Source organism: Cloeon dipterum, chromosome 2 (assembly GCF_949628265.1).
Source record: "Cloeon dipterum chromosome 2, ieCloDipt1.1, whole genome shotgun sequence".
In the NCBI taxonomy this organism is placed as follows: Eukaryota; Metazoa; Arthropoda; class Insecta; order Ephemeroptera; family Baetidae; genus Cloeon; species Cloeon dipterum.
The window spans coordinates 15,844,708-15,856,431 of record NC_088787.1 but is presented as its reverse complement, the minus strand read 5'-3'; the positions used below and the strand labels follow the sequence as shown (position 1 = coordinate 15,856,431).

The window sequence follows — 11,724 nt, the reverse complement described above, 5'->3', positions numbered from 1 at the left end:
AATCCACTCGAAAGTGTTGAGTGACTTGATTCTGAATTTGAAATAACAAGGAACAAGCTCAGCCAAAGTTATAAAAATAGTCATATAGAAAACCAAATCAAAAGTTTTCCTAAAATGGTGATTATGATGAGAATAATCAGTATAACTATATATAGGAAAAGCTTTTTTCTGGGAATAGATAAAAAAAACTCCATAGCACAATACTTTTTAGCAGTCATACTGTGAAAAAATCAATGTATATTATATAGTTCAAATTATAATATCTTTGATATAAATTCGGCTGATATGAAGTATTCGAGCCTTTTATCTGCACACGTTTAGAGTCACTTTTGAGCTGCTCTTCAGTGTGACACTTCTTGTCCTATCTTTGTGACTACAATAAAGTCTTTACAGGGAAACAAAGGTTATATAGCTGCTTACAACTATAAAGTAAATTGAGAAAGCAAAATTGACAAGTAAGCAAATACGCATAGTGACATAAATACTGCTAGGCGACTGCTGAGAGTGTGCTCTCTGTGCGTATTTGATCATCGCGACGCGTTACGTTATCTTATCTAGCACACCTTCTCTCTTTCGCGTGTTTGCCTTCAGCGCGAGTAATAAGTTTGACTCATTTTCCTTCCTCGTTCGCAGTTGTGCTACGACTGAGCTATGGCATCTGCGGCTCGGCTCGCAGCTCTCGCGTTTGCCGCGATTTTTCTTAACTCCGTAGCGGGTCACTCAAAAGAGAATTGGGACAATGTCCTGGCAGATCGGATTGTCTTCGCCGTGGACACCTCCGCGTCAATGATGATGGACGTGAGTTAATTCCCTTTTATCTAACAGCAAAATTTCTGGTATATAAATTTCATTCATTCTCAATGAAGTTTGCAACAGACAAAAAACTTGCGGTGAGTCATACCTCTGAGACAAAGCAAACAGCGCAAGTTATTTCTATAGTTTCGTGAGTAGTGAGCTATCTGTTGAAGGAATTGGGGTCCAATCAATCATCGAATTGAAAAATTGCAATTTAACCAGATAATGTTCTATTGTTATTTTAAGTATATCTGGGAAATTGTGATGATTAGGATAAAAAGAGATGCACAATTCCTTGGATTGAGAATAAATGGCTTAAATTAGGTAAAATTCTACTGGCATGAGTAGTGAACTTAAAGGCAGTTTTATTAACCAAGAATGATTAACACTTTCCACGACATGAGACTCACATTCCGAGAAGTTTGTCTAGTAAACTTTGAGCGAGCTATTTACTTTTACCATACAAATTCTTTGTCACTGATGTCACGTGTGCATAATTGTAATGGTAATGTCATTTATATACACACAGTTTAGTGGAGCAAAAATACTTACGACGCTATCCCTGTCATTTTACTTCCTTTCTGTAGTGGTTAGCGATTTACGTATCTTGCGGGGACTTCCAGTTTTAATATCATTGTTGTGTGACTCTAGCAGGAAGTAAAATCCCAAAATATTTAGCATGAAATTTCTGTTCAAGGACCTACATACAAAAATGAGGCAGGCAATCTCAGTTTGGACGAAATATCTCTCTCCATCGAGCTCATCAATTGGCATCTCTCAACTTAAGTGCGTGCTCAAGCTAATTGCAATTTTCATAAGCTATTCTTTAATAACCTTGCACTTTAGATTAAAAGAGGGGTTTTGGATGAAAAACATGTCTGGGTCCAGTCTGAAGTCCATGTTGCCCGACGAGGAGTTTTCCAAAAGCGCGTGCCTCTTTTGCGGCATAGGCGAGGCAGCCAAAGTAATGGTCAAAATTTGAGCTAATGACATTTTGACTAATTCTATTAAAAATTTAATAGATGCTACAGGATGCAAATGCCAAAGACTTGGTCGTTTTATTGATGGAAGAACGAGCCGACGATATGCCACATGACACAGCGCAATTCACGATACAGAGCGTTCAACCGAAGTTCAGAATTTTCTCCATCGCTTTGACGTAATTTTTCAAATTGATTGTTTTAAATTTTCAATATATCCTCAAAACAGGGAAAAATCTGATGCTGACTTGGATGAGCTGTCGAACGCAACGCACGGTGGCAGTGACTTCGTGCCAAACCCAACTTTCTCGAGGCTTTTAATGACATTCGCGTCACTTCCCGTTGCCAAGAATTACTCCATTGTAATTTCTTCGTAATATAAAAAATACTTTCCTTTATTTAATCAGACTCTCCCCGTTATTAGATCACAACTAAGGAATGCGAAAAGGATGCCTCTTGTCCGGTTGAATTTGAGCTTGATGAAACAGCGGAAAATCCTCAGAGCGTTCTTCAAGTTTTTATGTGCCCCACCACCAAAAGCAACTCGTCCATAAAATTGGAGTACGACTTAATGAATGTCCAGCTTGATGAGGGAGACAGTGTCCGGACTCTTGACGCAGAACTCGATTTGGAAACTGGCTGCTGGGTGTACCAGCAAACTAATCCACTTGTAAATAATCTCTAAAATTCTAAAACAATTTTAAAACGTCAATTTTTGGAGCAGGCTGGTATATGGCAGCTGAAGGTTGGAGCTGAAAACAACACTGTATCCGTGGTTGTATTTTTGCTGAGTGAAGATTACCATAAGCTTAACTGTTATGTGACGAGGGAGTCGGGAGTTGTGCACGTAAAAGCTCAAATCGAGCCTCCAGTGGAAAATCTCGACCGTTTTGATATATCGTAATAATTCCAACTTGAGTTTGTTCCCGATTATTTTTTAAAACATTGCGATTTAATTTTTTTAGTTATGCTGCTGAAACGGGAAACCGGATTTTTGAAGCAGTTTCCCTGGAAATGGACGCGCCTGGTCATTATACTGCGTGCATGAGGCCGACCAATGAAATCGGGAGGCACGCAATCTCTTGCAAGGCGGTCAAAACAGGAGTTCAATTGCTACAATCGCAAGCACATTCCGCTTCAGTCAGTTTTTCAAAAATTTCAATATCGATTTTTAATTAATTTAATTTTAGATTGAAACTTGGCCTCCAAATGGAAACATATGCACCTCTAGAGGGAAAACAACAACGGCAGCTTTTACAGAAAAAGAACCAATTTTTGTCACAGCTAATAGTGAAGAAAAATCATCGTCACTCAAAACAACTGAAGTTACGGAAGTTACCGTGACTGAGGTGATTGGAACTGCAACTTCATTGCTTGATCCACAAGTAGTGCACGACAGAATCAATATCAACTCCACAAGCGGGGAAGTGGAGGAAGAAGTGAGCAGCGTTGGGTCGACCGCGCAAATGATCATTTTTGTTGTTGGAGCGATAATAATTGGGGAAATAGTTTTCATATTAGTTCGTTGTCGGAAGAAAACTCGTAAAGCGGAGAGAGAACGTGCTCAGGTTGCGTACCCTGTCGACCCAAAGGTCAACCCCGAGCGCAGATACCAGAAGGTGAGGAGCGTTGAAGCTGAGGAGACTGTTTAAGTGATAAATGTCAATTTACCTGTCATTATTGTCGAAACCTGTGCCACATAAACTGCTGCTAGTCCTTTTTCAGTAACTTATTGTAATTTTTCATGGGTGTCAAGCACAATAAAATGCTGTCACGATCAATTTAAAATTTATTATATACACCTTACCACGCTAATCCCATTTCCGAAATCGCGCGTCAATATCAATAAATAAATTTAACTATTTGTTATAATATCTACATAACAACTTTTTGTGCAATTTTCATTCTTGCAAATTAAAAAAATTAACGTTGTTTTATTTTTTGGGAAAATGTCTAAATTAAAAGGAACTATGAAAGTTGTCTAGCTCACGATACTTCTCCGTTAAATCTACTTTTTCTTATTTGAGTGGCTCAAATAAAATAAATAAAGGGAAACTAGCAAATAAGCGAAATCAAAATCTTTGGGTTTCTGCTTCTGCAGGCTCGTAGGCAGACTTCCAAATGTCAACCAGACAAACAGAAGAATGAAATCTGTAAAACATTGTGAGGGGCAATGTCATGTGGCTCAGCATTGTCCACAGTACGCTGCCGTAAAAATGGAAGCGGTCGTCACGCGCGTCTTGCGATTTGATCTCGAAGGTTTCAATGATCCACATCGCTACGTTGCACACGACGAGAAAGGTCACCAATTCGCGACCCGGCTTTTGGTATCGCAGTGCGCGGGAGTTGCTGCACCGACGCAAGCCGTCGATGATGAAAGGAGTTTGCAGCAACACTTGAATAACCTATAATAGCCATAAAATTGAAAGATTAACCTTTACATTCGATTAAAATTGAAATACCAGCATGACTACGCAATAGATTTTGATAACATGGGGAAAATACGATCTTTACAGTTGATATTAATGCCCAAAGATATGATTTAATTTTGTGTCAAAAGTTTCATAGTGACTAAATCAAAACTTGTGTAAAATTTGGATTAAACAGCTCCGTTCACTTAAGAAATTTTTTGAAAATTTTGATCCCCGCAGCCTGCAATATTTGTATTCAATGCACGATGCATGCACTTGTTCACTTATCCCACGAATTATATAATTTTTACAAAATATTTAATATTCTCCTCTCAGCTTAATGAAAAATTCAAATCATGGCAATTAAAACCTGATCATATATTTACTTTAATCTTTAGCCCCTGCTTTATACCGGATTTCGAAACAAGACGAGATTAAACTTGCCTGCAGAACTGTTGTTGCGATTGATATGTAACTCTTGCTATGAACCGCAGGCATGATACTGAATATTGCATAGAGGAAAAAGGCAGGGATGCAGATGAAAAGGAGGAGATCGTCGAGCAGAGAGACGGCGTGCTTGTTGACGTCTAGGCGGGTCATTTGTCGATACGCGACGGCCACGGCCACTGTCATCATCACCAGCAGGCTCAGCTCTGTCACTGCGTTAACGAAGAGGCCAGTGGCGACGAAGGCCCGGTCCGCCATGGCCACAAAGAAGAGAATGATGGAGACAGCTGAGCCCACGAGCACAATGAGCCCAGCAAAGAGACCTTTGTTGGCCGAGTGGCAATCCGCGTGCAACACCACGTTGCTGGTGAAGTCGGCGTCGTAGCCCGAGGGCAGTTGTCGGCAGGTTGGCCAACAAGGCCTTCCGGTCATGCTGTGACCGCAACACCGACCAATATTTTGCCACATGATGAAGAGAACACCGACTGAAAAATATACATGTGTGCTTATACTGTAGAATAATTTACTCAGAAGTAAGGAGTTTTTGTTGAATTAATACTTATGTGATGTGACAAATAAATGTTTACTCACCAACGAGTATGGAATATTCAATGGTGAAAGGGTAGAGATAGGGGGAAAAATTCTCAAAGTTGTCTGAAAGTGTTCTTGCTCCTCTGCAGTGGTCATGCAGAAAAGACGTATCGTTTAAAAACTTAACGAGATCCTGTGCACCTTCTGTAACAAAGGCGAGACTGTCACAAAGCGAGTGCTAGTTGATTAGCTGAGCGTGTCAGGCGCTACTAAGCCGGCTGCTGTTTCAGCTAATTAGCTGTGGTGAGGCAAAAAAGAATTGCACACACAGCACAAAATTGAAAGGGAAATCAACAAATTGACTTATTAATATGCGTGGGACTTACTCGACGTAATGGGCAATGGCGTAATAGGATAATGAAGCGCCTCAGATCGCTCCTCGTGCAGCACCGGCATGAGATTTTGGATCGCTGAGGCGCGGTTGTGGTGAAGGTGGCTCAGCGAGTCGACCGTCTCCCTCAAAATGGTCCAGACCCAAAAACAGAGGCTGGAGGCTATGCAGTGCATCAGGGCAAATCTTGCCAGCTCTGTGCAGTGGTTAATGATCACCTGTGAGTTTTAATATTAAAATTTTTGATCCTATTCCTCTCTATTTTATTACGTTGGAGTATTTGAAAATGAAAAACAGTTGTACAAATGAATAGGTAGGATATAGAATATCCAGAACAAGTGTTGGAATGCTGGCGCATTTGTTCACATGCGGCTCAGACGACGTGAGGTAAGACACCTGGTAGCCGAATAGAAGTAAGCTGTGGATCAAGTGGCCAAAGCAGAAACCTGCAAAATAAGTTAAACTTTGGATTTACACTTTGCCAAAAATTAAAATTAGGAAGGAGGCTCAAAGGGAAAATGGGTCAAGCAGCTTGTTATTTCATAAGAAATAGACTGAATTATCTATGAAGAGAAATTTTTTGATTATTATTCAATAAAATTCAACAGTTAAAAGATGTAAATATTTAATTTAAAGACAGGTAATTGTTAGATATTTAAAACAATTAATTCAATTTTAGTAGTTTCATTTAATTAATGCAAATTTTCATGGTAAGTTAACGCTTAGACGTAATATAAATTCTGCTTCAATGTTCAAGCCAAGCGTTCAAGGTTCGATCCTATTCACAGCACACAAAAATCGGAAAGAAGTAGCGGAATAACAAATTTTCTTCCGCTACATGCATACATACCGGCAGCACCAATCTTGAGATAGAAACTTCCTGAGTGGCGACCTTGATTGAAGCAATAGTGTGGTACAGAGACGCTTTTTCTACTCCACTGCACCCCTGTTTCTATTCAATTGGCGGATAAATAGATGAAAGAAACTGACCGGAATCTTACCATTCCTCCTTTGCTGCAAAGCGAAATCTTTCCTCGCGTTTTTCAAGTAGCGTCGAATATCGTTATACAGGTAGATGAACCACGCGAGACCAAATGCAACGAGATAGATTCCATACATCTGTGGAAATATTTAAGGGATTTTTCTAAATTTAAAATATTATTTGCTAAAATTTACCTCTGCCATTGACGTGTTAACCAAGACAACATCGCTAATGTAGATGACAAGTCCCAGAGTTACAATAAAAACTGCATAAACGCAGCTCAAGATCATAGCCAAGTATCCTCTGTTAATAAAATGTCATTATTATTTCAGAGGCTCAACCATTTCTTCTGCTTGCCTGAATATTCTAGTCTTTTCCTCATTACTTGTGGACGATGGTTCATCTCTACTACTGCAGCTTTCAAAACTCAAGGAAGAAACTGAACGAGAGGTTTGCAAAGGGTTATGAGCAATGCTGGTGACGTGTTGACGGCCAAAAAGGTATTCCCTGCTGCCACAACCTCCTGCTTGCATTTGAACCAAAACTCCGGTCGTGCCTGCAATTTTTAAAAGTAATGTCAAAATAGGAATATGCCACGGGGATAACATAATTATATCACCATTGCGACTTAAAATATCCCGAGTAAATGGTATTTTCGATAGGTCCAGTGATGCGTGTGCACTCATAAGACAAACCACAACTGAAATTTCTCAATAAAAACAATGCCACATCATGGCATATTATTAAATTATTTAATTTTGTATATGAGATCACAAGAGACTAAGTGCAAAGAAGGAGAAGTCAAAATAAATCATACATAAAAGTAACATATTTAAATTGAAAACCGTGGTCTGTTGGAGCTTGTGATTTGGACCTTTTCTTAATAATCTTCAATTCAAGCACTTTTATACTTCTTTTTATATTAAATTTATTGCTATTGCAAGAAAAACTCTTAGCTTTAGAACCTATCAAAGGTGACGTCAGACACATTATAATTTTAAATTAAACAATGCCCTTGTATCTATACGCAACACTGAATTTTTAGCAATTTTAAAAATATTCGATTCGGACGTACGTGGAAACGGAAGCTGTAATTGCAGTGGATGCTGAAAGAGAATATGATGCGCATTCTTCACTTCAAGTAGGCTGCGAGGCGTGCGAACCACACACTTATTCCCTTAAGGGCAAATTTTTATCTAAACACCAGGCGTTAAACAAGCAGTCAAGAAGGAAATGCAATATTTCTTGTGCCATCACACTTGGATACACGGGCAGCCGTGTTAAATATTTATACAATGAGATTTGCCACATTATTATAACACTCGATTAAATCGCGCCGCCAGCCGAGCGTGTCGCGAGAAACCAGCACTTCTGTATCACACTGGATATCAAAATGCTGCAAGCTGGAATTTTAATTCGTGCCTCACGTGCGCTTCAGAGGCCATCATTTTCGCACAAACGCATCCTTTGCATTTATCTGCAGCGGTGGCCAACAATGCTGCATTGTAGTGTGAGCAACAATGTGAAGGTCAATGCCGCCGCTCGCTGTGTATATGGATGCTTTCCAGAAGACTTTCACTTCTCTCCGCGTGCGTGTCGCGTGAATCGCAAGCTAAGTGCATTCGCCCGAAAAAGCACCTTTTTGCCAGCTTTATTTTGCGAAAGCTTCTCGGAAACCTTGATTGCTTGTTTGTATTCTCGTGTTGACTACACATGCTGATGAGATTATGTCGCTAGTACGTGAGAAAATAATCATATTTTGAAATAAAACAAAGTTGTCTCCTATCTGCGTTGAATAACTTCCTCAATGCTATTTTTAGCTTTATGCGGTAAACCTATGAAAACTTTTCTTTGACAAAATTTCTTAAACTCACTGAAATGCGGCTGCGGAGGAGATATGTCATCGAGGTACTTTTCTGTGCGGGAGTTGAGATGAGAGCCTCGCATGCTGTGACGATCCCTGTGGCCGCTCTTACATCAGTTCAGTGACACGCTCTTGAATGCTCTTCATTACAGTCTGCAAGAGAAGGAAAACAATCTCTTTTAACTCATTCATCCAATTCCTCCTAGATTTGCAACTTTTATGCATGCTACAAAACTAAATTGAATTATATCTGCGCACATGATTCAATGTTTGGCTATGCTTATTTTGTCAAAACCTTAACATTTTTACGCCGATATAACACTTCAAAAGTTTTAATGAAACTATAACAATGAGTAAAAGGCTGTCAGTTGGCTCAAAAGGTGCATTGATATGCACAGCTGGACTACAACACGGCGAAATGCCGTTTCTACGATTATCTCCCATAAAATTGCGCTATTACACAAACGCTGGGAAATCAAAGGTGTGGTTGAGTTTTCAAAGAAAATGAATACCTCTCAGTTAGCCAGTTTTTGCTCGGCGCTTTCAGAACGAGTGCTTTGTCGACCACGATCAGGAGTGCAATTATTGTCGGTGTCGCGGCCGGTGCACCTTTCCCCCGATACTGCTGACTTTGGTGCCGCCTTTAAAAGCTAGCGATGTGCGAAAATAGCAGTTTCCCAACTTAATTATCCAGCCACATGCTTGATCGGCCGGCCAGCAGAATAATTATGCAAGCCATCTCACAATCAGCAATCGGTTTCTCGTGATATATCAAGGCTACCAGCCGCAATTGTTTTCCCTAATTTTCCTAATCAGTTCTAGACAATTTTGCAAACACTCGATTGTAGGTCCAAGAGAAAAAACGTGCGCCTCCTTTCCAAATTGGTTATTAGCCAAGACATCGCAAGATGCAACAAATTGAGCTAAATGCCCTTTTTTCTTCACTTTCCTATACCTAAATCGACATCGCTAGAAGTTTATACAGCTCTGGATATAAAATAAGTGGTGAATTTACCCCCATTTCGAGCATGGTGAGGCCTTAGTCGAGAGATTTGTCATATCCTGCCGCTTTCTCGCCTGAACATCAAAGAAATTGCATGTCTTCGAATAATATTTCAAAACGTAAACTATTCTGCCCTTGGCATGTTGGCACGCTGAAAAGGTCATCAATTCAAAATATAACTAGAAATAAAAAACCGGAAAAAAGAAGTTAAAGACTCAGGTCAATTACAATATTGCTTTTTATTGAGGAAGTACTTTGATGCAAGTTCTGTCAAGTCCGGAGAAGAATGGGTTTTTCAAGATTGAAATTTCCTATTCATAAACTATGCGTTGAAGCAACAAAAATTTAGTAATAAATAAACTTTATTAAATAACAGTTCAAATACCACTCAAGGTGTGAATTATTTCCATATTAAATACTTATGAAACGAAATAATCAAATTGAATTCTGAATTATTAGAGAGCAAAGCAAAATAAATTCAATACTTATTTGGGAGCTGTGTTTTAGAAATGAACAATTGCAATTACTGAACTGTAAGTAAGTGAAATCTCTTTTTGGCGTAAATAATTATTGAGATCATAAGACTCGACTTATTCAAATAATTGCGCTTAAACTTAGCAATTACGATTGCACAATAAACCGCAGGTCTTTAAATCTTTTATTTAGGTGACGGCAAGAAGAGTAGTCCCATTTGAGGAGGCGCCTTTCACGAAAGCCGTAAGTGCACGGTTGCGTGAAAGCGAGACACAGAGCGGAATATTTCGCGGATTTGATACAATTCTACTCTTAAGCAGAGAATGATTATTATAAATTAAAAATTTCAACTATTGTGTGAAAAAATACAGAGCAAACTAGATATTTGCAATTCGGTTTATATTTAGATGAACTGATATAAACTGTAAATTTTTTACCGCTCAATTGAGCGTTTCAAAGATTATTAATTGTGCATTTCGAAAAATTAGCGGTAATTTCCCCTAAAAAGCACAGACGAGAGCGAAAATCATTGCGATATGATATATGAATGAAGATGAGTATCCAGTGAAGCGTGACTCCCGCACCGCCTTTTCAAGCGTGATGAATTTATGTAGGACACATGCGATAGCATCCTCGTTTAGAGCAAACTACTTGATCATGACAAAATATGCGCGATCAAAAATATATTTTATTATAGAGAAGCATTTTTCTGCCTCCTGATTTATTTATAAAATATTTACTCCAACCAGATTATATCCTGAAAATTTAGTACGTGATTACTGCTCTAGTGACATTCACTGCGTTAGGTCCGCGCTCATATTTTGTTAAGTATTTAAAAGACTCAATTATTTTGGAGCCCTGTCAAGCAGTTAGTAATAATGTAAGACGCGGAAATAAACGCTGTATATAAGATCCTTTGTGTAGCATTGTAATACTTTTTCGTCACGATCGCCCTTTTTGTTTGGATTTTGGATGAATTGTAACAATAAGATAATTGTGCACAGTTGGTTCTATCTGGCATCTCTGAAGCACAATTTCTGAGTGCTGGATTGCGTGAGTTTAGATAGCTTTTCAGCTTCAGGGCCTTTTCATAGCTCTAGAACCCTTTGTTCCAGGAAAAAGCGTGCTAGAGCAAATTTTCTCTATTCTTATTGTTGTAGTCAAAACTAACACTTTTACAGCTTACTGTGTAAAATAAATAAAATTAAATTTAAATATTATACTATATAGCTCATCAATTACAAGGCAACATATAAATATTAAAGTTTAAAAACTAATTTTCATGAAGAACTTATAAACATGAACAGAAATTATTTATATGCATTAATTAATGAGCTTGAAATTTAAAATTTATGAAATCGAGAATAAAGAGAAAAACTTATATTGTGCTCTCTTCAGTGATATTGTCAAAATTTTCCTGTACAACCCATCTAGCTGTCATTGTTTTATCATGGTAAAATTTTGCGAAATAAATTAGATTTTATAAATCTTTACCTTTTTACGTTTATCAGTCTATCATGGTTAGCCAAAGTCAGCCACAAATCTCGGGGCTGCGCTTGCTGCTTGTCCTGGTCTTGTATCGTGCAGCGCCGCTCACCACAGCACACTGCTTGGCACCTCTTCCTTGGCATGCTTTCAAGCGCTTCAAGTTTATTGCAAAAACACGCATATCCCCTCTTACAGCCAGCGTTTAAGAGCACACACAATATCGAGTGATATAGAAAAAATAGTTTAAGAGAGAAAAACGCAATTAAATATAAAGTAACAAACGCAGATAGGAAATAATTTTACGTAATTAGTAGCTTTAATTTTTCCATCAATTTCTTCGTATTTTAGAAGTAATGTT

General features: G+C 38.5%; 2 protein-coding genes across 3 annotated transcripts; one reads left to right on the top strand and one right to left on the bottom strand.

Annotated features, from left to right (window-relative positions):
* The first annotated feature begins 613 nt into the window (after positions 1-613).
* Positions 614-3,556, top strand: LOC135936444 (uncharacterized). The gene is made up of 9 exons (XM_065479253.1): positions 614-798; positions 1,493-1,581; positions 1,642-1,759; positions 1,818-1,954; positions 2,005-2,137; positions 2,200-2,445; positions 2,500-2,675; positions 2,741-2,915; positions 2,966-3,556. The coding sequence occupies exons 1-9, from the start codon at positions 652-654 to the stop codon at positions 3,425-3,427; spliced, it is 1,683 nt and encodes a 560-aa protein (XP_065335325.1). The 5' UTR covers positions 614-651; the 3' UTR covers positions 3,428-3,556.
* On the bottom strand, positions 3,552-11,550 carry LOC135936443 (proton channel OtopLc-like). Of its 2 annotated transcripts, none has more exons than XM_065479251.1 (11): positions 11,373-11,550; positions 8,412-8,554; positions 6,895-7,093; positions 6,732-6,840; positions 6,557-6,674; positions 6,406-6,501; positions 5,826-6,001; positions 5,551-5,773; positions 5,225-5,368; positions 4,631-5,118; positions 3,552-4,180 (listed from the first exon to the last, which is right to left on the bottom strand). In XM_065479251.1, the coding sequence occupies exons 2-11, from the start codon at positions 8,482-8,484 to the stop codon at positions 3,848-3,850; spliced, it is 1,959 nt and encodes a 652-aa protein (XP_065335323.1). In that variant the 5' UTR covers positions 8,485-8,554; positions 11,373-11,550; the 3' UTR covers positions 3,552-3,847. The 2 variants fall into 2 exon arrangements, with proteins under 2 accessions (XP_065335323.1, XP_065335322.1); XM_065479250.1 differs by having other exon boundaries at positions 6,406-6,507; positions 11,373-11,549.
* Positions 11,551-11,724: the final 174 nt, after the last annotated feature.

Bases quoted from the DNA above. Each gene is read 5' to 3' on its own strand.
- LOC135936444 (XM_065479253.1), top strand. From the start codon at position 652: ATGGCATCTGCGGCTCGGCTCGCAGCTCTCGCGTTTGCCGCGATTTTT. The intron at 1,760-1,817 runs GTAATGGTCAAA...AAAATTTAATAG, and splicing joins GCATAGGCGAGGCAGCCAAA to ATGCTACAGGATGCAAATGC. The intron at 2,676-2,740 runs GTAATAATTCCA...TAATTTTTTTAG, and splicing joins CTCGACCGTTTTGATATATC to TTATGCTGCTGAAACGGGAA.
- LOC135936443 (XM_065479250.1), bottom strand. From the start codon at position 8,484: ATGCGAGGCTCTCATCTCAACTCCCGCACAGAAAAGTACCTCGATGAC. The intron at 6,841-6,894 runs GCAAGCAGAAGA...TTTTATTAACAG, and splicing joins GAAAAGACTAGAATATTCAG to AGGATACTTGGCTATGATCT. The intron at 6,675-6,731 runs GTAAATTTTAGC...ATATTTCCACAG, and splicing joins TTAACACGTCAATGGCAGAG to ATGTATGGAATCTATCTCGT.